The sequence below is a fragment of the Stylophora pistillata genome, chromosome 12 (assembly GCF_964205215.1).
Source record: "Stylophora pistillata chromosome 12, jaStyPist1.2, whole genome shotgun sequence".
In the NCBI taxonomy this organism is placed as follows: Eukaryota; Metazoa; Cnidaria; class Anthozoa; order Scleractinia; family Pocilloporidae; genus Stylophora; species Stylophora pistillata.
Window position 1 is genome coordinate 27,860,002 of NC_142530.1, and position 23,322 is coordinate 27,883,323.

Here is a 23,322-nt window from a genome sequence, read left to right on the forward strand (position 1 = left end):
AAAAATACCAATGAAATGCAATCAAATGATAAAAAAATCTTTCGAAAGTCGTGTAATCGTTAAATTCCCCCGGCTTTTGTTCCGCTGCAACGAAGGGATGCCAATGATGAATGAATTCGGTTTTAGCGAAATTGGCTGCGGCAATGTTATTTTGACTCAGTGGCAGTCTTAATATTTGCTTTATTTTACAAACGTGTACTTTAAAGTACAAATAAAAAAATTTGTTTTGTAAAAGTTACGAGCCGAAAAAACATGGCAGATCAGTCTGTCATGTACACTTTATTAAATTAAAACTGATCAAATGACGGAGAGAGGAATTCTTTGAACCCTCGCCGATATCTAATGACTTTTCATTTCATCAGCAAATGAAAAAGTAAAATTTCGAGTGTCAGCCTGATTTAAAAAAACGCCATCCCCGTGAAGGTGCGCTGCTCTCAGTTTAAGAAATGGCGGAGATAAAAGGCGAAAGATTGAATTAAATAAAATAACTAATTCGAGATTTTTGATTACGTCTTCCTAAAGGCTTTCAGTTTGCTTCAACTTGATTCCTTTTTCGTCATCGTTTCAAGACACGACGTCTCTGTATATGAGACAAAGCGGTGGGCGACCCTGCACTTTAATATGAAAATACTTCAGCAATTTTGTATATTAAAAAAATATAAGAGAAACTAAACCTATTTTAAAAGAAATGAATTTTTCTTATCTGATGCATACCGACCCCATGCACCGGTGACTGTCACGCGTCACGATACACGTCCGCAAAAAACATAGACGAGGGGATCAATTTTGCCCAGCCGCGTGCTAAGTTCCCACGCAAAATTTCTGAATAAATATCCAAAAACGAAAAAAAAATAAAAAAAAAACAAAAAAAAAACAAAAAAACTTAATTTCTCTATGTAAATCTATAAAAGGAAACAAAAGCAATTAGAAGGAGAATTATTGATGAGTTGAATGTGTATTAATGCGATAAAACTACCAGTTCTTATTAACATAAATCATTTCTCGACATTTCAGTTTCGACCTCATACACACCAGGGCGGTGTAGACAATACTAAACACAGACAGAAGTTATAAGAGCCTGGCTCTGAAAACTTAATTGCGCACTTCGTAGCCGTTGAATTGTCTACAAATCGACATACGACGTTAATGAAATCGTAACAGTTCGGAGTGTAGGGAAACCGAACGGAAGTTTTCATTCTTGTAGTCCAGATGAAACTGAATACTGCTTTCAGGTGCTAATAAGCAGAGCGAAAAACTGACTCTGTTTTTGCTTTAAAATTGTCATTTCTGAACGAATTTTTTTTAAAAATCGTCGTCTTGATCGTTACTGCTCCTGTAGTTGAGAACAAGTATGAAACAAGCTCATCTGTTTAACAAACTTCCAGGATAGCACAGGCTAGAAACGAAGCGACGCAGACATGGCAGAAGCCGATAATAAGCAAACAACTTCCCGGAATACCGAGAAATGGCGATCTGTTAACTTTCTGTTTTAATTTGGACATTGCCATTCAGCATCCAAACTTAACAACAGCTTCTAGTTTACTAAGTAACTGAGTTCTAATTTTAATGAGAGGAACGGGTAGGACCCGTATGTAAAATCTTTTTTCCATGGGAAACAGTAACTTTTGCAATTTTGATTTTATCTATCTCATAACAACCTAATGATGGTATCGCGTCCAAAGCTAAATATGAAGATGCTTTCATTAGACTTACACAGCGTATTTTGGCGATCTATTCACCATAGTAACCGGCCGATGTTTTGTCACGTGTACAAACAAAGGTCTTGTAAAAGAATTGTCGAAAGCTTGTAAATATTGGTCTTAGACACTTCGGATCTGAAGGTTTTCATAACTTCACAATATAAACAGTTTCATGACGATTCGATGTCAATATCGTTTAATGTTACACATGTGTTTGAAAGCAGTATTTTTTAGGCAATCTTGAAAATTTGACACCTCTTAATCTGAATAATATGTAAACATTATCAAGTTCAAACAACAACAAACATATGAAACATATGTGTGAACTGCGGTTATGAGACGTATATGAGAACGATCCTTCGCAGTAAAGCACTATTTGAGCAATAGTGAAAATCAGACCTGAAAAAAATTTCAGGCCTGTACGGGATTCGAACCACTGACCTCTGCGATACTAGTGCAGCGCTCTACCAATTGAGCTAACAAGCCAACTGGGAGCAGGCCCAGTAGAGCGCTGCACTAGTTGGTAGAGCGCTGCAATAGTATCGCAGAGGTCAGTGGTTCGAATCCCGTACAGGCCTGAAATTTTTTTCAGGTCTGATTTTCACTATTGCTCAAATAGTGCTTTACTGCGAAGGATCGTTCTCATATACGTCTCATAACCGCAGTTCACACATATGTTTCATATGTTTGTTGTTGTTTGATTTATCATCTACGGGTTTATATCGAATTAATTTGATGGCCTGCTCCCAGTTGGCTTGTTAGCTCAATTGGTAGAGCGCTGCACTAGTATCGCAGAGGTCAGTGGTTCGAATCCCGTACAGACCTGAAATTTTTTTCAGGTCTGATTTTCACTATTGCTCAAATAGTGCTTTACTGCGAAGGATCGTTCTCATATACGTCTCATAACCGCAGTTCACACATATGTTTCATATGTTTGTTGTTGTTTGATTTATCATCTACGGGTTTATATCGAATTAATTTGATGGCCTGCTCCCAGTTGGCTTGTTAGCTCAATTGGTAGAGCGCTGCACTAGTATCGCAGAGGTCAGTGGTTCGAATCCCGTACAGGCCTGAAATTTTTTTCAGGTCTGATTTTCACTATTGCTCAAATAGTGCTTTACTGCGAAGGATCGTTCTCATATACATTATCAAGTTCACCGGGTTTGAAGTGGATATTAGGCTACGGAAGAATATTTTCAAAACAGGATGACTATATAGATTATAAAAACTTTTGTAAGATGCTAAGCAATTATTGGACGAGGTTGAGCATGGTATCATGAATTATCAATGGTGAGGTCCGAGTCAGTGTCTGCCGAAGCCGAAGGCTGAGGCAGATAACACAGACACGGGATTTGATAACTCGTGATATAATACGAGACCCGAATTTAATAATTGTTTCATCATACACTTTTAAACAATTTGCAAAAGCAAACACTTCTCTCTGACGTATATAAGAACGATCCTTCGCAGTAAAGCACTATTTGAGCAATAGTGGAAATCAGACCTGAAAAAAATTTCAGGCCTGTACGGGATTCGAACCACTGACCTCTGCGATACTAGTGCAGCGCTCTACCAGTGGTTCGAATCCCGTACAGGCCTGAAATTTTTTTCTAGTATCGCAGAGGTCAGTGGTTCGAATCCCGTACAGGCCTGAAATTTTTTTCAGGTCTGATTTCCACTATTGCTCAAATAGTGCTTTACTGCGAAGGATCGTTCTTATATACGTCTCATAACCGCAGTTCACTCATATGTTTCATATGTTTGTTGTTGTTCGACTTCTCTCTGAGTTTGAAAAAGTTTGTTGACACTAACAGAAGAGGGGCTTGGAAACTAGGTAGACTTTAAACTCGACATTATAACCCAAAGATGTTGCAAATATTGGATTATCATGTCAACTTCACACGCTATCGTATTTTAACTGTATGCTCTCGAACAATTAGAATTTTCGTGGTAAGTCATGTGTCATAACGAGACTTAGAGGCAATTAGAGAGAAAGGCAGAAGCGAGTGAATAAGATTTTAGGCTCTCTGAACACGGAGCATTCGAACGTTTCTCGTTTAGTTACGTTTTTCAGAGAAGTTTGCTCACACTTCACTTTCCAATTGTTTTTTGGATGAGAATGCACACCGTTCTTTCTCCTGTCGATATAAATGACGCATGCTTTCTTTTGCTGCCTCTGCCTTCAAAGGATATTGCAATTCATTCAAACTTGTGTATTTACGATGAGACGATTTTTCTCTTTGGTTGACGATTTCCTGGTGAATGAGCATGTTCGCATCGTCCGTAGTATGCTCCACGCATGCTCGCTTTCCTTCGGTTTTTCCAAAAGCCAGTGCATGGGGGTTGTCAAAAGATCTGCTCAAGGCGGTATCCGACTTAGCCCTCATGTTAAGCACCCTGATGTGTCCCCATGTACGATGTTCCAAATCCTTCCGTTCCTTGCTCTCTGTACCTTCTTCTTCCACTTCTACGGTTTTACTAATTTCTTTATCATGACTGTTAAAGCCGATTGCAACACGAACAGGTTCATTGCAGATTTGTTCATGGCATATTTCTTCTTTGATTTCCACGGTGGTTTGTACATATTTATTTTCCTTCAAAATGCATGAATTACCCATCATATCTGATGTAATGGCGGAAGATCTTCGACTTGGTCTGAAAGTGTATTGTGACGTGATGGCTCTAAACACCGACATTTGATTCAGATCTGGCCGCAAAAGGATAATGTACAGCTTAGGACCATATATCAGAGTCAAGATGGCAAGATTTGATGCTAAAATCGCAAAACTATTGATGATAACATTATGCTCTCCCTCTGGAGTTCCGTAAAAAGTACTGACAAAGGTCAGCCACACGAAGTTAAACACAAACATGGCGAAACTAATGAACTTCGCTTCGTTGTAATTCTGAGGTAGCTTCCTCGATTTGAAAGCTACAAATGTACAAAGTAAACTTAGAAAAATGATGAACGCATTCGAAATTATATGTCCTAAACTGGTAGTCGCCTCACACATCAATAATCTTTCTCTCATGGTGAGCCGGCGAGTAGTGACCCTCGGTGGCCTTGACAACAGCCATGCAGTACAGAGCAAAACCTCGATGACAGTAAAAACAAGTGCGAGCATGATTTGCGTTCGGTTATATAAAAACAAACGTAAGTATTTTCTTACAAATTTCGATTGACTCCTTCGTGCTACCTGGCTATATCTAAAAACAACAGTCGTTCGGTTAATTCTTGCCAAGACCATTGACAAAGAAAACACGGTGCTTGTTCCGAAGGAAATGACTTGTATCTTGCACATGGTATCTGTTGGTCTACCTATATACAGTAAAGGAATCAGGAATCCTGACATTAACCCAAAAAGGAGCAAAAAGCTGATCTCTCTGTTAGCAGCCTTGACAATAGGTGTCTCTTTGTTGTGGAGAAAAATAACAACGGTGATAAGACAAGTTAACTCGCAAAGAAGTATGGTAACATTTACAATCCACGCCCATGAGCTGTCCCAGCGAAGGAATCTTATTGGAAGAGAAACACATTTGGATTTGCTTTCGTTAGGAGTTTTGTTGGAGAGGCACTGGGTACAAGAGGAAGCACCTGCAGTGTTGCTTATGCTGCCGCTGGGACAAGTCCTACAAGTCCAGCAACAGATGAGCTTCGAAACCACCTTGAAAGTACCAGGAGGACACTCCAGGCTGCAGAGGCCAAAAGAAGGAGATGTAACACCCCCTGGCAAATGGATTGAGTTACGGGCTAATTTTAAGAAACCTGTTTCTCCATCGTATTCCCCAATTTTCAAAGACGTTGAGTTAAGTCCACCTTCTGCGCGTTTTTGAAAGTTGATTATATCATATCGTCCCATGCCATCGCCATTCTTGTTGAATAATACGGTTCGGTTTGTCACGCTAGTGAACGTGACGTTAAATATCTTTGACAAAACTGATGAAGGTGTGATATTGTTGATACAAGCATTCTTGCGGGGCACTTCTGAGTTCGTTTGTGTATCAAGTGTTGATTGACAGATTTTTCGAACTGAGAAGACAATAGAGAGCACCGCATCTAGGACGTAAGAAACTCGGGAAAAAACTGCATCTGTTTGAAGGAATTTATCTGCCAGCTTTTCTTTCCCTTTGCATTGGGCCCTTAGACTAAAACGGTTTTCCTTTAATAATGTCATGTTGTGTTTGAGAATACTGCATTGAAATATTTCCTCCCAAAACTGACTAAACCAGAAGTTCTGAGGATTGTTAAACGGGTTCAAGTTGTAAAAGTATTTCATGAAGTCCGGTACAACTATCGGCTGGTTAATTATTCGTAACATGCCATCGACAACCTCCGCGTTGTCCTCGGCAATTTTCGGCGAGTCTGCCCAAGAGTCGCTAGCTATCCAAAGCTTTTTAGCAACATTTTGCAGCATGGCTTCTTGAAGGAAATCAACAGCTTCATCTTCGGAAGCAAAGAGTAAAATTATATTGAGATTTTTGTTCCGGCGAAGTTTGCTGACCAATTTTCTTATCGTGCCAGTGGGAGGGTGGGACGGGATCAGAATATCAAGAGCCAAACATATTCCAAGCTTTTTTGCTTCGGTTTTGAATGTCTCTGCTAATGGTCGGCCGTATACGTCATCTGAAGCAAACAATGCCACATAATTCCATCCCAAATTGGACACGATCCTCGCCATCGCTTTTCCCTGATGCGAATCGGAGGGAACTGTCCTTAAAAACGTTGGATAACGATTCTTGTTGCTCAATAATCGTGACGTGGAAGCGTAGCCAACTTGAGGCACTCGAAAAATGCTCAGAATATCATTCACCGCTGATGAGATAACACTATTTCCTGCTCCCAAAACTGCAATCGGATTTCGAAGCGATGTCAAGGTCGACAAATTTGTCGTGGAATTGGATTCGCGTTCACTCGAAACCTTCTTCCTTTCATTTACAAAATCCAGAGATTCCTTCAGCGCTGTGATTACCTTGCCACAAGTATCACGAATATCATATCCTAAAGTTATTTGCTGGGGAAGCAGTTTATTTTCATTGACGTACTTCACAGCGTAAACCATGGCTTCAGTTAAAACGACCCCTTCCTTGAATAAGGAAGTGCACGAACTGTCCGTCGAAGTCGATCTATGAACAGGGAAAAGTCCGCCTATAATGATGTCCCCAGGTTTAAAAATCTTCGCTTGATGCAAACTTGCGACATTTAGAGGTTTTGTGAGCACCAGAGCCGTTATTAACAAAGAATAAAAAGTGTGAACGACGAAGCTGGGTGACACATTAATGGTTGCCATATTGTCGTTTGAAGAAATATATTTTGGAAGATATAGAGTGTCCATTCCACCATGAGCTTACTAGAAGCCTTGACTGCAATTAATCGCAAATGCAATAATCCAGCATTTTCTAAACATATCCGAGAAGATTATTTTTCTCTAATTGTCTCCTTCTAGGATATTGCTTCACTAAAGTCTTATAGCCGACTATTACCGTTCCCGCTAGTTTAATATCAGTAATCCAATTCAGTTTTCTGAACACCTTACCGAGTACAGTATTAATCTGGGATCATCTTTACAGCATTGCTGACAAAACTCTAACAAATTGTGTTCGTGTTTAAATTAAAAAAAAAAATCTAAAGCTGCGTTTTAATTAAATCAACCCTGCTGAGACAGCACAGCAGGAAAGAACCACATTTCAACAAGTTCTTTAAGTACTCAGAATATCAAACAATGTACATAAGACTTGTTTGAAGTCACCCCAAGGTGGCGGGCGAATCAAGAACATCTGCATCACTCCCGGAAATTTACTGCAAAAGGCCAATTGTCAAATTCGATATGCATACAATATAATAAGAACGGACGGACAGGTAAATAAGAGCGATATCTCATTAAGAATTCTGGGATTACAATATTGTTATTAACATTGTTTACATTCGAGGAGAACTCTAAAGGTCTAAAGCTTGGTCTTCTTCCAACGAATAAGTCACGCAAAGGTTTTGAGCAGGCAGTTGTTTCTTCCTGTTCTTGGCTGAATAGTAGGTTACCACGGCTTAATATTTTTTAGCATAATTCAATTCCTGGCAGAAAGATTGGTACGGAAATATTTCGCCTTTAAAAAATGAAAAAAGATAATTGGATTAGAGTTGTTTTCAAATTTCGTTCGACAACTTGTAGTCTGAAGCTAAAGAAAGAAGGGGGCTATAGTTCACCAAAGCAGGTGGCTTTGGTATAACAGAAACACAAACGTCTTGCCGGTTTACTCCATCAAGGAGGGCTTACATTACCCACAATTGAGCACGTCAAGCCAGTTATCCTTTTTGAAAAAGAAAGAGTAATTGTCAAGCACAGCTTTACAAGCACCCACCTGGTGATAGCTTTATTCTTGTTTGGCCGAGAAAAAAGATACTTGGAATGACCTAGAAGAAAAAATAATGCGTATTTACGATGTGTAGTTGATTGCTTCCGCAATTGGCTTTGTTAGTAGATCTAAACTAGGCTTTTTCCAGCGTCGTTGAGATGGTACTGACTAACTTGATTAAGCATTATTTTGCTTTTGAATGAAACTTACCTGCCATAAGTAGTGATTGAGTCTTTCCTTAAACCGCACGTGCTTGTGACTTGGCCAAGCAAGCGTAAAAATAATCTTACCGAGAGCTATTAAAGATGGACTATCTTTTCACATATTTTTCATTTTACCGAGAGCTATTAAAGATGGACTTTCTTTTCACATATTTTTCATTTTACCGAGAGCTATTAAAGATGGACTTTCTTTTCACATATTTTTCATTTTACCGAGAGCTATTAAAGATGGACTTTCTTTTCACATATTTTTCATTTTTCCTGTGGTTCACGACTGAGACGCTGGATAAGGAATAAAAAATTGGCGAATTTATTCTGAGGAAATTATCGGTAATGAATCATAGCAGACTAATAAGAATTATAAGCGTAATATTGAAAGATGTTACTAAAATCAGGGAACAGGAAAAGAGAAAAGGGTAACAGAGAAAAGAGAACGGTGAACGACGAACGGCGAACGTGAGTCTGGGACCGAAAGTACAGCGGTAATCCGCATAACGATTAAAAAATGGCGGATGACAACACTGAAAAAGAGTCTAGCACTCAAGTGCTCCTCGAAGTCAGTCGTCAGAGAATTATTGTGGACGATGAATAAAGATCTTATTGTTTAATAGTTAGCTTAGAAACCTTTGTTGTGATTCATCGCTATTGCAGCTTTGTTCCCTGGCCTCGCAGGTTACAAACACTAATGAGAACCAGACGTTTCAAAGAGTAATTCAAAATAAGATATAGTACTTTATTTAGATATTGATTTTGGGGTCTTTTGACAAGGTCCAACGGCATATTGTTGAGCGTTTGAGTTTCAATAGGATTCTAATAAAGTGTAAAGAACAACATAAAAAAGAAAACAATAAACTTCGACTATGGTTTAGACAGGACGTCTGTTAAAAAATAAACGAGGACTACTACCAAACAATAAGGGCCAGTAACAGCTACATTCAACGGGGACGCTGTTTAGTTTGACTATCTGTTGAATCATACAGCCGCCATTTTTTCTGCTCGCAAGATCACGTACAACAAAGTATTTGCTCGCCTTAGTCTCCTGGCAATCCATGATGCCCGGACAGTGCGAACCGCGGTACGGAGACTGGGTTGTTTCGTTGCCTTTCTCACAGCAAACCATTTCGAAAGCCATTGGCAGGACAATAGCATGTTTCGAGAAACGTCCCTTGAACGCCTCTTTGGAATTCACATAACGTTGCTTGGCCGGGCAAAGTCGCGTGTGGTCTGGATACAATCGTTTTCCCGGCTTTTCAAAGGAGTGTCCTTTTCCAGTTAGGTCTGAAACCGAACAAAAGAAAGTTGCATTAATGGAGATGCAGCCTATAAAATATCTCACCACCCTGAATGGGGAGAGATGTAAAGTAAGAAAACTGATAAAAAAACAGCAAATGACTAGGATAACAATTATATGTTTTGCACAAATGCAGAGCCTGAGTAACCTCTGTTAAACGGTGAGAGCTAAGATTTCTTTTACCATCTCTGGGACAACGACTCCTTTCCTCGAACCTCACAGTTTCTTTACTAAGCTAGCGCAGGAACGTACTGTATTTTTGATAAACATACCATGTGTATCTCATATTGGCTGATGTTCCTCTCTTTAGCTAACTTCCGCGTACAGCACGGGTCTACAAATTGATTCCAAAGGAGAGGGTTAAGGGATGGAGGCAGGGAGGGAGGGAGGGAGAAAGGGGGGAGGAGGGCAGGGGGCAGGGGGGCAGAGAGGCGGGGAGGCGGGGAGGCGGGGAGGCGGGGAGGAGGGGAGGCGGGGAGGCGGGGAGGGAGGGGGGAGGGAGGGAGGGGGAAGGAGGAAGGCTAATCTATCACTTGCTATCATGGGCGTACCTAAATCCTTCATGTCTACCTCATAAATTATCATATTGTCGACCGGTTCTTCCAGAGAACAGTGAAAGGCTGGGGATAGCCAAAGCATGGTGCACGCCAGAAGGAAGATTTTCATGTATGAGTTAACATTTTGCAAAAAGAAAAAAAGCGTTTTGAGTAAATGTAAAGAAAGTCGTGTGATCGATGTCTGCAAGGAAAACGGAAACGAATTTGCCCTCTTTATCACCACTTCCCTTTTTGTGGTGGTTTTGCAGTAAATAACTCGCCCAGTGACCACTCTTCTTTGCAGATTCATGACTTCACTCAGTCTCCTTTGAGATCAATTTTATTATGTTTACACTGGTCTGACAACAACAACAAAAAACAACAAACCTTAAATTTGAGGATAAGTTGTACTATTTGAAATCTGTTTAAAAACTACTTTTAGACGTCCACTGGTCATAGAGTCCCGATAGAAATATGGGGTCATCCTAAAAACCTGACGAGGTTTTCTTTGTTTCATGAGGTATTGTTTTGCTGTACGCTATTGTTTACAATGTTTTGTTGTCTTTGTTTTACGTCACTCGTGAGCTTCACAGGTTTTTGCACCGAGGATGAGCCAAAATATGATTATTTACCGTCACTGGCGATGAAACACTGAAACTGAAAACTGCGCAATAATTTATGAAGGAAAATATGACATAATCACATGTCATATTCGATGGTTGAATATGTGGCCAAAATTTTACACGAGCAAGCAGAAACCTAACACAAACCTGTAGGTACTTAATTATAACTAAAAATATGCTTGAATGAGCATCAGTTGAATCTATCTAGGATCAGAGAGAATACCTCCTGACGAAATTAACGGTATCAGGTACTCGTGATATATGCATTTCTTTGCAAACGAGCATAAACCCAGTCTCAATCGGTCCATTTTAAATTAAAACTTACCATACTCTCAGCCGTACCTTATCGTGACTACGTAATGTCAAGAGAAATTCACAGTTGGATCGGAAACTGTTCATTTAAATATTCTTCAAAGGAAAATGCCCACGTTTTTTCACGGATAAATAGTGATAATGAAATAACGTTTCCTTCGTGCATGGAGATCGATCAAATGAAATTATTAACTTCTTTGGCGATCTGTTCCAGCCGGTTATTAGGGACCTTAAGAAACCACGACGGCGACGCCAAGGAAGACTTCGATTAAAAAATGAATTTCTACTCTTAGTTAGAATTTCAAAAATGGTTGCAGGAGCTGGAAAGAGTACCATATAACCCCATACATTAATTATGCATTCCACTTCTTTGTCTTTCACGACAAAACTTTAAAAACAAAGTCTACTAGTCTGAATGCTTAATTTATGTATGGGGTTATATGGTACTCTTGCCCAGTAGCTTACTGTCTCACACAGCGCCACAGCTCAACTTCAGCATGACGTATAAAGTAGCCGTTGAGTTCCAAATGGAAATTAAAATAATTTGCGGTTTCGGTTCGCAGACGACGCAAATTTTGGCGATTTCACGTTGTTGTTTTGCATAGTACGGCTAAGAAATGTACAAAGTTTCAAAACGCACGTGCAGAGCTATTGTTCTGCCAATTAGATCTCTTGTTTTCCACGTCCTCGTTGCCGTCGCCGTCGCCGTCGGGGTTTCTTAAGGTCTCTATTGACCCTATTGTTTACAGCGACCGGAGATGGGAAGTACAAATTATAAAGGCATAGTGCCTTGAAAATGATGTGTAGGTAGATGATGGTTTGATGAGATGCGATGCTTCAGTTGTTGTTTAACGGTTATATTTTGTTGCTTTATGAATGTGATTAATTTGTTAGCTCTGAAGCAAAGGGATAAATTAAGAAAATGCAATTCAAACCGACAGCCTCGAAAATTAAGGTTTAATTTCAGACGATTTTATACAGACAATTTTTACAAGAGACTAAACAACATTTTGTCATTGTAAATACAAATAAAAAAGAATAGCACGGAGTTTTGTTTACGTGCTCGATCCAGAACGATTACGTGGGTAATGTGGTACAGCGGTTTTCTCTCCTGGTCTTTCTTTGGAATTACCATAAGATTTACTTCTAAACTTCTCCGAGCTGTTTCCTCGTTTATCTGGTCTAATCGTTGGGAGACGAGCAAAAAACATTTATGATAAAGAATTTACACATGATGATTTAGAACTACATTCGATTCGTTTGTTGGTTTTTTGTTTTTCTTTTTTTTTAGAAAGTTTGATTATGTAATTGAATGAGGGAAGTGAGTGTTCTATTTCTCGAGTACAAGCTGTGGACCCTGTTTCTGTTTTCCGTTTTTTCCTCTTAGAAAAGAAATAAATATAAGTCGATTCTCCGTCACTCTAGACAGTTATAAGAAACTTGAATCTGACCCTAGACCAGTTTTTTTTAAAGTAGCTCTTTTTCAGTTTAATGGCAAGAAACAAAATCATCATTTAGATCACTGAGAGACGGGATTTACTTGTGTGTTGGGAACGTCAGGCGGACAAACTTCTATATCAGTATGCAGATTAAAAATCAGACAGAATCTTGACAAGCTTTGAGGATAGTTTATGTGAAAAAAAAAAAAAAAAAACAGTATTAGTTCAGAATTAGTAGTGAGTACGAGAATAGCGATTTGTTGTATATATTTTTAACGTCTCAAATAACTGACTGGCGTTACAACTGCAACCTTGATTCGCTTGACATTGCAGATGTCCCAGCGTAAGAAGTGGTGCCTTGTTAGGAAAGCCTAACCCTGACCCTAACGACGCTACGGTGGTAGTTTTTTTTTTAAAGCTATCCTCCCTTTTCGTTCCTTGCGACTTGATGAATTCATGGAACCTTCCTATAGGTGAGTCGGCTAGTTCGATGTGATTGGAAAGCTATTCGATGAACGGTCGAATTATAAAACCTAACAAAAACGTGTAGAAAAGAAATCAGCCATATTTCATAGCCATTGCACTAGCTTGCGAGCTAAGCCTTCATTTCGAGACTAGTCAGGGAGAGGTCTGGCACTAATAATGATTGATAGGCCTCTCGCGAAACTCCCGCCGGCTCGCGTTGCTTAAAGCCCTACATGAAAATTACCCATGGGCGAAGCTACAGTCCCAGTGATTTGAAGTCTATAACGAAGACTATTTTGCCACTGACAGCGTAAAATGATAAAATGAAGCAATTTTAAGAAATTTCGTTACTCTGCCATGTCTAGATATGCGTAGGTTTTTTTTTTTTTTTCATTAACTCTCCTTTCTTTGTTTCTTTGTTGTTCACGTGCTCTCATAGAATGATTAGATAAGACAAGATATGATAATGACTTTATTTTAAGAGGGTAGCACGTAACAGTTTAAGTACAACTTGTGACCCTGTGGCCCTCTATAAAGTAATCTAATCAATACATAAAATTAACATAAATGAAAGTAATGATAATTTGATGTATATAGTTTAAAAACCTATTAAAAAGAAAAATACATAAGTATATATACTAAAAATTTATAATAAAAAAAACCATGCTAAAATATCATGATCCATATTATAAAAAGTTCATATCACTATTTTGTTTACTAAGTAAATTGTTTGTAACTTTCTTTGTCAAAGCTTTGGCATTCTTTAGTTCTTTAAGGTCTTTATCCAGGTTATTCCATTCTTCGATTGATCGTACAGTAAATGTTCGCCCACGTTCTGTTTCATTTTTCTAACGGGGACAATTAAAATTTAAGTTACTAAAGCGGGTACTTCTATTGTGGGTGTCAGAGTTCAATTTTAGCATTTGCTTCAGATAGACTGGCGTCTTTCCTAAGATTCTCAGTTAAGGAGTAAAGAACATCTAATTGCATAAGATTCATGGTGGTAAAATGGTATCCAGTTTATTGAACAGTGAAACAGAACGAGAGCGGGGTTCGGCGTCCAAGATGATTCTCAGTGCTCTTTTCTGTAACTTAAAGATGCTGTTTATATTTCCTTTTTATGTTGACGTCCATATATTGGCACCATAGAGAATAAAAGGCTTGATCACTGCTTTATAGTAAATTTCTCTTTGGTTTCTCTTCAAATATGGGCTATGAGCAGGCCAATTCGTTTTGAGATCTTTTTAGCAAGGATTTCACAATGATTTGTGAAGTCAAGATCTTCATCAACCTCGATTCCCAGGATTTTATGTGAATGGACATTCTCAATTGGTGAATTGTTGAGAATTATAGACAGTTGATCTACACTGCTGTTTTGTGCTAGATGTTGCTTTTCCATGCGTTTTTTCAGTCTCTTGCCCGGCTAATAAGCATTGATTTCGTTTTCTTCTCGTTGATGATCATTTTATTCATTGTGATCGAGAACAGTGACTATTTCATTCGCTGTTGTTGTAGTTGTTACTGCTTATGTGTGTGTGTGTTTGAGGGTAGCTCTATCGAACATCGATCACGACCCTGAATGGATTTGAGTAAAATGAAAAATACGATATTTCAACATGCAGCACAAAGGTGGTCTTCGGTATCACTCGCTATTGTTTTTATATGATCCTTAGAGTTGTCTTAGATGAACAAACACAATCCTCAATTTTTATCAGAAGCCAAAGATATGTAAACATCAAAAGGACAAAAAAAAAATATGCTGTTTCATGACTGAGATGATTTTTTTAGACTGTTTTCGTGAAATCGATTCGACCACCAAAGCCGGTTTTCGGAAATTAGAAAATTATAGAAATCCGTTCTTATTAGCAGTACAAAAGCACGTTCGCTTATTTGTTTGTTTTAGACATTTTTTATCCTTTTGTATCGTTTACTGTTTACTTAGAGAAGAGATGTTCTTTTGTTTTGCAAAAATGCTAACAATGTTTTGTGTATGCGGCGGCACCAATCCAAATGCTATCGACGGAACTAACCAAATCGCTTAAACAGGAAACTGAGTCATTCCAAAACCATTTTAAACCTTCTAATCGTCAATTTTCACGAAGAAATTTCGAGTCAAATCTACTCTGACCCTTGCCGAAAATCAAGATATTTAATAGGCTGGAACAGTCAGTCTGCAAGACTTCATATCTCAATGCGTATTTTCGAGGGGTACGTGATCGAGGGACTTATCCCGACATCCGGGTGTCGCGTCATGTTTACGTCACTGTTTCTAAGATCAGATACTTATCGACTAAACGGGCGTTCTGTGACATGCCGTAAAAAATTGCTCGCCAAAACGTTGCTTGCCTGCTAGGACGATTTTCACTTTTCTAATAAAATCACGAATACATTAAGAGCAAGCTTATGAGATGTACATTTGGACGGAAGAACTAGCTGGGAATATCGAGATAAGTGATATGTATAGGGAACTGCGTGAGTTACCGTGCCAGCAATTAACTTTAATTAACTTTAATAATAGCCTTTAGCCGGACGTTAGGTATGAACTACAAGTATCTCTTTCATGTTAATGAATTTTTCGTCGTTTCCTTTTTGTATTTTCGAGCTAAACTAATTATCGTATACAATCGAAAATCAACTCCATTGCATTTTACTCGGTTATCACCATTAAATAATCTCCTTTAATGATGCAATAGTTCTGTCACTTGTCAGAACTGATGTTCCTTTAAATAAAAGCAAACTTCTGCCTTGTGTCAACATGTCATTGAATTACGATGCCTCCTGACCACAATGAAGATGACTTTCACTGATGTATATTACGTGTATTTAAACTTGACCTTTGCTATGAGGTTATCCTCGCTTTTCCCTCAGCAGTAAAACGCGAATTTAAAGGAGCTGCTGTTAATACCTGCGCCAGTAACCATGGAATCTAAGTCACCGGACGAGCGAATGTGCTGTAAATCGTTCAAAGCGTCTCAAAGTACCGTGTTGTACTACGTTATACACTTTGTGCTTGTAACAACCGTGACATTACCGACATTATTTTACATTTTCCAGCCGGATCATCCTCCACACACGAAACACAATGGGTAAGTAAGTAAACACTATTTTTCAGTTTTCACCTAAATAATCGAAGGAACGGGGACGGAAAAAAACCCGCATGAATTCAACTTTCCTAATTCTTCTTCTAACGATTCCCCTTTTACATATCTTTTCATCAAGTAGACTACATAAAATTACAAACTTCCATCTCCAATAGGTGGCTTCAACTAGGTGTTTTGATCCTGGCCGATAGCTTAATTTTAACTCTCAGTTAAAGGTGTTTGATTTTCTCTAACAGGTGTTCCTTGTCTGGAAAGAACTGCTATTTGCAGGAAAGGGTTTTGTTTTGATTTGTTTATAGCGCGCTTATAACACCTCCTTGGCAAAGTATGATACAGAATTAAACGTAGATGTTTTCATTTGGGTATGAACATTTATGATTCCCTTGACAACTCATATTTGCGAAAGACTTAAGGTGCAATTGTGAACGCTTAAGCGAAACAATCTCGGTGCCCTATACTTTCTCTCAGATTTGATTAAACCTCTAACCTTCGTTCTTGAATATCAAAACACCTTGAGCAAGATGAAGCTCGGTAGCGTTGAGTGAGAAATGTCGAAAATGTTCACAATCGGTTAGATGATGACTGACGTAATTATTTAATTATCTTAGGGAAAAAAATTCCTGTTAAAAAACCTTCCTTTTCATAGGTTAAATACCTATAAACAAAATGATTTTTCACAGTTTCTGGTAGGAAGATTTTTATCAGACAAAGGGAAATTCTGAAGGGGTTTTCTTCGTTTGACTCATTCCTAAACCGGACAACTGTAGGAGGCGTAAATAAATAAACTGGGAAGATCTCGACTATCTTGCGAGGACTTGGAGAAAACGCAGCAAGATCTTATCACTTATATGTGGTATCGGTTAGGTATAGCAAACAAAATAAAAATACCCCCAAATAAACCTTAGACGTATGTATGTATGTATGTATACAGAAATGAAATAAACGAAAGAAATAGTAAAGGTTTAACTATTAAAGTATTTAGAGTTTTTAAACCCTATTAATCTTTTTTAGCCGTTGCGACATTTGTAGTTTGTTCATGATCCTACACAAGAGATGTTATTCTCAGTATGTGGTGTTACAATGTGAATTTGACGCAGAAAACAACATGATCTTGATTCTGTTCCAGACGCATCCAGAAAGTCACAAAGGTCAAACATTTTCATATCTCATTACTGTTTTATAACGTGCTACATAATTGTACAACTGTGAAATAACTTTTTCCGGTGTTTTTTAAGCATGAAAATGGAAGGGCCATCTTTCTCGTCGATGCATGACATAATTAGGGTGCGACATTATCGTCAAGCCAAGGAACGTCCGCTTTAATGTCTTTCTTTACTAAATCGACTTCAGCTCCATATAACACTCATGTTTCGACTCCAGCGGATTTAAAATTGTTGCAAGCCTCCACAAAAACTGCCTTGCAAATACACGGTGCCATTAATTTCCTTTGCCAAAAACAACACGGTGCACATAAATTTTTTTTAACATTGCAGCCAAACTTTGGAATGCGACTTAATTTTGAAATGCGACGTAATCGACTAATACTAAAAGTAAACAATAATTCGAGGATTAATTTTTATTATCTTTCGCGTGGGATTTTGATTTTCGTGTTCATAGCCCGTGGTGTGGCGGTAAGGCAAACAGAACTGCCCGGCAAATTAAAGAGTTTTCCCTTTTTTTGACATTTGTTTACATTGGAAACTATATATTTATATTGGGTAGGATGTTTATAAAGGGCAGCATCTATGACTAGGCGAAAATATGTTGGCAGGGCTTCCCGGAAGGACAAAAAAAAAAGCGTTTATGTTAAAAAAGCTGTCGCAGAGGTCTTACATCAAATCTATTCACGTTATCCTTGTCATGCGGTCCCTTTCAAGAGGGAAACTGCCCACCGTTGGTATCATACCAACGACTTACAGTCAAATCTTCAGAGTTATTTTTAGAGGAACCTGTAGGTTTTGCTCGTTATACTTTGCGATAAGGGAGTAGCTAAGAAATTAAATTACATATACACTCAAACTTTCTAAAACGAAAATATAAATTACTATACGCCTATTGATCTCTCCCACTTTCTTTTGTTCTCCTTCTTTGAATGTTCCTTTGTTATTTTTGTTAAATATCGCTCTTTCGTTTGATTACTAATCAATTAATTTTGGATGCTTTTTTTATTCATTCCACAGAACTTCCTCTCAAAAAATTGGATATGCGTTGAACTCTTCTGATCATTTTACTCAGAAGACAAGAAATTTCACAATAGATAAAGGTAAACTGGAGTAGGTTTTGAATCATTTAATACCCAGTTCTTAATAGTCAGGTCTGGTTTCTTTTATCGCTTAAACAGATCTTCCGCTCCAATGCAACTCGCCCCTACTCCCCGATAACGAAACCGGTCTCTGTCGACCGCCGTGCGCCTGGACTACACAGTCTCCTTTGACGCAGAAGGCGTACTTTGTTGTGATAGTGGTTGGCTTGTGGCTGGCACTTATTGCGACAATTATAACGTTCATCACTTGGGCCAGTATCAAAAATCTGTAAGTATTTGTTAGAGGAATTTCTTTTGATTGTCGAAAAAAATGGGATTTCAACACTGTTTTGTGATTGGTCCAGAAAACTTGCGCCAAAACCAAAAGCAATCGTAACTCGATTATTCGCATTTTCCCGCGCTTGAACGCTTCTGGTACACGTGTGTTTACTTTGTTTTCTCATTGGCTTCTTCAGATAATTAACGTTGATTGGTCGTTGTGGTTGCTTTTGGTATACTCCAATGAGAACAAGTGTCAGGTCTCTGGGCGTTCTGATTTGATTTGATTCTTAATTCTTTTCTCTGTTAACAGCCGAAAGTTTCCTCATGTTCTGCGATTTCATATCATGGTCTGTTGTGTTATACTCGGTAAGTGATGCTTTATTTCTGGTATAAAATGATGCAGTAGCTTTTCAAATTTTATTCGTTTTGACATTATTCAAACGAGCGTTTTTCTGGAATAAGTGAAACTCTGAGTTTTCCTTACTGTTTCTTTTTCCTTAATTTGTAGGAAACTGCAAAATGCTTCCCATACACATGAGGCCTGAAAAGACTTTCTGCCGCGGTCAGCTTTTTTGGGAGCCCACTGGTCACTCTTCTTTAGCCACTGTAATTCAAGGTAACTTGAACAAATAGATGTCATCAATAGAGGTATAGAGGTATTTCCACAACAGAAATGAGAGGATAGAAATTGAAATGCAGCAGAACCTCAACTCTAGCATGCTTTTTCCTTCACAATAATGTTGATAGTCCCCCTGAGGAAATGTGGGATAAAGGTGGAAATTCATTCACATATAGGCCTGGGAATAGTCTTTCTCAGTCTTAAACAAATCTTGGTTTGTCACTACCCAGTGAAGTGGCGAACAGACTGACCGTTAATTCGCAATTAAAGAAACACGACCACTTTTCTCACTATTCAGCACATCCGTCTATCCCCCACTTTCCGTCCTCGTTCTTCAAGCAAATCTTTGGGAGGGGTGGGAGGGACGAGATGGTTAACGAGAAGCAGGTTTAGATTGGGTCTCCTGAATGCCCTGAACTTGATAGCTGTATACCATAGGCATCCTACTCTGATCCTTTAGTCATAACAGACTTTTCTATGTTAAACAGGTGCGATGACTCACTATTTTGGTCTGGCTCATTCACTCTGGGCCATGTGTTTCATAACAAACACTTACGCTGTGATCGTCCGCGACAATAGAGCCGTCTTCAAACATCCAATCAAAATTCACCTCATACAGTCTCTATTGTGCTGGCTGGTGCCCGCAGTTATTGTGACCTGCTGCCTCTATATTTCTCCACCTGGATACAAATTCCTCTTTATTGATCTAATGGCTGCTGGTGCCGGAAGCGTACGAATGGCATACTTTGCTGTCACGTTACCCATGCAAGTCTCGCTGGGTGTGTCCCTGTGCTTACTTTGGAGTATTGTGTGGCATCTCAGAAAGGTAGGTGCGGTAAAGTTGTAAATTGGAAAAGTATGTTCTTGTAGTATGATATTCCAGAATTGGGAAGTATATCTAAAAAAATACTGTGAGTGTCCTTTGACATCAAGCTTTCAGAATGGTATATCTCCTTTGGGGTAAAAAGTAGCAGCACACAGATTTTAATATCTCTTTTGTTCACGCAGGCTCGCTTGGACTCTAGAAAGCGTGTTATCCGTGCCAGAGAAGAAAGAATTTCCATGCGAAGAGTTGAGCGCCAGTTCCTGAGCATGGCAGTAGTAATCACGGTAGTTGTGGGCGTGGTAATGTCAGTGAACACGGTGACGCTCTATCGCGTGAGGGGTTTTATTCATGATGCTGAAGTTTACTTCGATTGTTTACTGGTAAGGCTACTCTCAACGATTAAAAACTGTTGAGCCGTTCTTATACACAACGTGAATTATATTTTTTTTACCAAGTTGAATGAGGTTAGTGTTAAGAGAATCAGTGGCTAAATCCTTTACTGCGTTTCATTCCGAAAGTTCCAATCAGAGTTTAGTTTTAGCTCCGACGGGAGTCAGTGTATTATGTATTTGGCAACTAACTCCCTTAAACTGTCGTGCCTTCCTCGACTCAGGAGGACACGGGTAGTGACGAGCGATCACTCCAGGCACCCGGCCTTTTAAGAATTAACAAATGGTAAACACCACAGCGTGCACTATTGAGTTATGGATGCACGCGGGAGGTTGCTAAGCACGAAAGAAGCGTAAGAGTCGCTCGAGGCGATAGCCGAGAGCGACTCTAGCTTCTTGAGTGCTTAGCAAACCTCCCAAGTGCATCCATAACTCAGTAGTGTACGGTGTGGTGTTTACCATTTGTTTTATAACATAACATTGATACATTGTAGCCAAAGAGTTCCCTTTTATTTAACAAATCTTACGTGACCAGAAAAAACAAGCGCGCGCGGAAAAATAGTCTTTGCATTTGCTCACGTCAGCAGCGTACACCCATGGGCAAATGGGGGACGCTAAATTGACCAATCAGAGCGCGAGCTTTACTTTGGTTATGTTATAAATACTGTTAGGGTAACTTACGATGGACTAACATCTCATTTAGCGCAGGGGGAGGGGGTGGGAATGGGGAAGTCGTTTTCACGAGGGGGTGGAGAGGAGTGGTCGTTTTTCCGGGGGGAGTGGGGAGGGGGTAGTCGTTTAACCACTGATTAATCTTCATTTTACGAAAATGAAATAACTCTTGCAACAGTGGTCTTCGATAAACTGATCGTTCAAGTTGTTCATATTACTTAGTCCGATACGGGCTTTATCTCCTTCTTTTTAGGTCTCTAAGGACTGCAAACCTCCCTCCTGTAACACGGTGCTATCTCTGATAAACGTGGTAGCCCCTGCCTTCGCTTGCCTCGCATTTTTCTTCCTTCTCCTGATGAATAAAGATTGTCGCAACATCTGGAAAGGCTGCTTCCGAAGAATCACAAAGCTTTTTGAGTTTTGTAAACCACCCCCACTAAAACTCCGCGCTGATACAGACCGCTCAAGATGTTCCTCAACACTCACCGTGCTCTCCGTTGACCGCAGGGATTCGGAATTATTCTTTCGACAGTCTTTCGCGTTACCAGGATATATCCCAGGACTGGATCCTCAGCAAACCCGGCAAAGAGCGTCCAGTTTAACTTTCCCTGTCAACAAACAAATAATAACTGTCTCAGATTTAGATATCCAAATTAAAGTTACTCCGCCATCAGATGCAGATGCAGAATTGCGACCTAGGTGCAATTCTGTCCCTGTATTTCTGCTGCAAGATTTAGATTCACGGAGAAGCTGTAATAAAACTGCTACTCTTTCATCCGTTGAATCACTCTCTAGTGACCCTAGTGAGATATCGGCCGCTAACAGTGAAACACCGTTAGAAACTGGGGAGAGTTTTATCCAGGAAATATATTCTTCGAAATTATAATAAACGGAACGACAAAACTCTTTTATTTCAAATTTCAGCCGACGAGAGGTTAAACTGCAATAGGAGACAGAATGTTGGGACAGACCTTTACTCTACTCAGTTTTCCTTTGTTTTGCTTTTCTTTTCTTTACTAAAGCTCGCCATTGAATCAGAGGAATTCCTACTTGAAGCTCAAATACTACCACCAGTCATATTGGAAAAATTTATCAGTGTCGGCTTGACAAAGAGTCAAAAAAATACTAAACCGTATACATTTCAAAGCGGTTATAGGTAAAAGAGCAAGAAGGGTATCCGTTAATTATATTTTCTTGAGAGCGTTTTAACTTCATGTTTCGACTACCTCTGTCGCCAGTTGCAGCAGACCTCGAATGAAAAGATAGATAAATCGATTTCTTCTCCCCAGAAATCGATTTCGCGGTGCAATGTCTATAAAACATGTGCATAGATTATACAGCATTCAGTCAACTGATTGATGTACATAACTGAATGTATAATTTATAATTTTTTCAATATACTGTGGCAATTTTCAGGTCTTTTTTTCTGGTCACCCTGAAAAAAATTATGTACGCTCGAACCCAAATTAGCGGTCAAGTCAGGTGAAGCCACTAACACTCGTTTAAGAAAAAAAGAAAAAAGAAAAAAATTACTCTGTTTCTTCCTTTTGGAATCATATTTCAAACCTCTGAAGAAACGTTAAATATTGCTAGTGATTAAAGACTTCTGATGGTCACACGAACTATAACATAACTCTGGCGCATTTAATTTCAGCAACGACGGATGTAAGTAATTATTATGAACGTTTTGATCAGCAGAAAATAAAATTAATTCACATGGTGCTATTGCGATTTGTGTACATTCTAATTTAATAAAAGACTGATGACAAAGAGTTCTTTGAGGTTGTTAGCATTCTTCTCTATATTGGCTGGTATCACTGAAAACGCTCTTTCTTCTCTCGTGCATAATCAGAGTAGTCGAGTCGTTCCCTTTTCCATGGTTCTCCTGTCAACATAAGGGAAGTAATTATATCATTTCAAGAGGAGAAAACGAAGAACAGTCATAAAGTTTTGTATAAAAAAAAAAATACCAAATCAAATGCGGTTAAAAGGAATTGTATGCGATGTCAGTTTTAGCGTCCTGATCCTGAATTGTCAAATCTGTTCAAAAACATTATGATGTACTTACATCACGGTTAGATTTTGCGGGAAAGCTGTCTCCGACTAATAAACAGAAAAAAAAAGTGTATTTGAAAGTTGTAAAACTTTCAAAAAAACTCAGTAAACAAACTTATAGGGTGAATGACGTACAAAGGAGACGATTCCAAAAATTAATGACAGATGATAGCCATACCTCTGCATGTACTGATCTACCGG

At 38.9% G+C, this 23,322-nt stretch overlaps 2 protein-coding genes and 1 long non-coding RNA gene across 3 annotated transcripts; 1 reads left to right on the plus strand and 2 right to left on the minus strand.

The window, feature by feature from the left end:
• Positions 1–3,603: 3,603 nt before the first annotated feature.
• On the minus strand, positions 3,604–9,034 carry LOC111338291 (metabotropic glutamate receptor 4). The gene is made up of 2 exons (XM_088741870.1): positions 8,055–9,034; positions 3,604–7,799 (listed from the first exon to the last, which is right to left on the minus strand). Exon 2 carries the CDS (start codon positions 7,031–7,033, stop codon positions 3,785–3,787), a length of 3,249 nt encoding a protein of 1,082 aa, XP_088597996.1. The 5' UTR covers positions 7,034–7,799; positions 8,055–9,034; the 3' UTR covers positions 3,604–3,784.
• Positions 9,035–15,677: 6,643 nt separating this feature from the next.
• LOC111338285 (uncharacterized) lies at positions 15,678–22,791 on the plus strand. The gene is made up of 8 exons (XM_088741790.1): positions 15,678–16,021; positions 18,217–18,299; positions 18,378–18,567; positions 18,871–18,926; positions 19,069–19,176; positions 19,668–20,005; positions 20,188–20,385; positions 21,320–22,791. Exons 1-8 carry the CDS (start codon positions 15,855–15,857, stop codon positions 21,950–21,952), a joined length of 1,773 nt encoding a protein of 590 aa, XP_088597916.1. The 5' UTR covers positions 15,678–15,854; the 3' UTR covers positions 21,953–22,791.
• LOC148719470 (uncharacterized) lies at positions 22,690–23,295 on the minus strand. The gene is made up of 2 exons (XR_015994257.1): positions 23,135–23,295; positions 22,690–22,951 (listed from the first exon to the last, which is right to left on the minus strand). It is a non-coding gene; the product is annotated as an uncharacterized LOC148719470 (long non-coding RNA).
• Between the last annotated feature and the right edge of the window lie 27 nt (positions 23,296–23,322).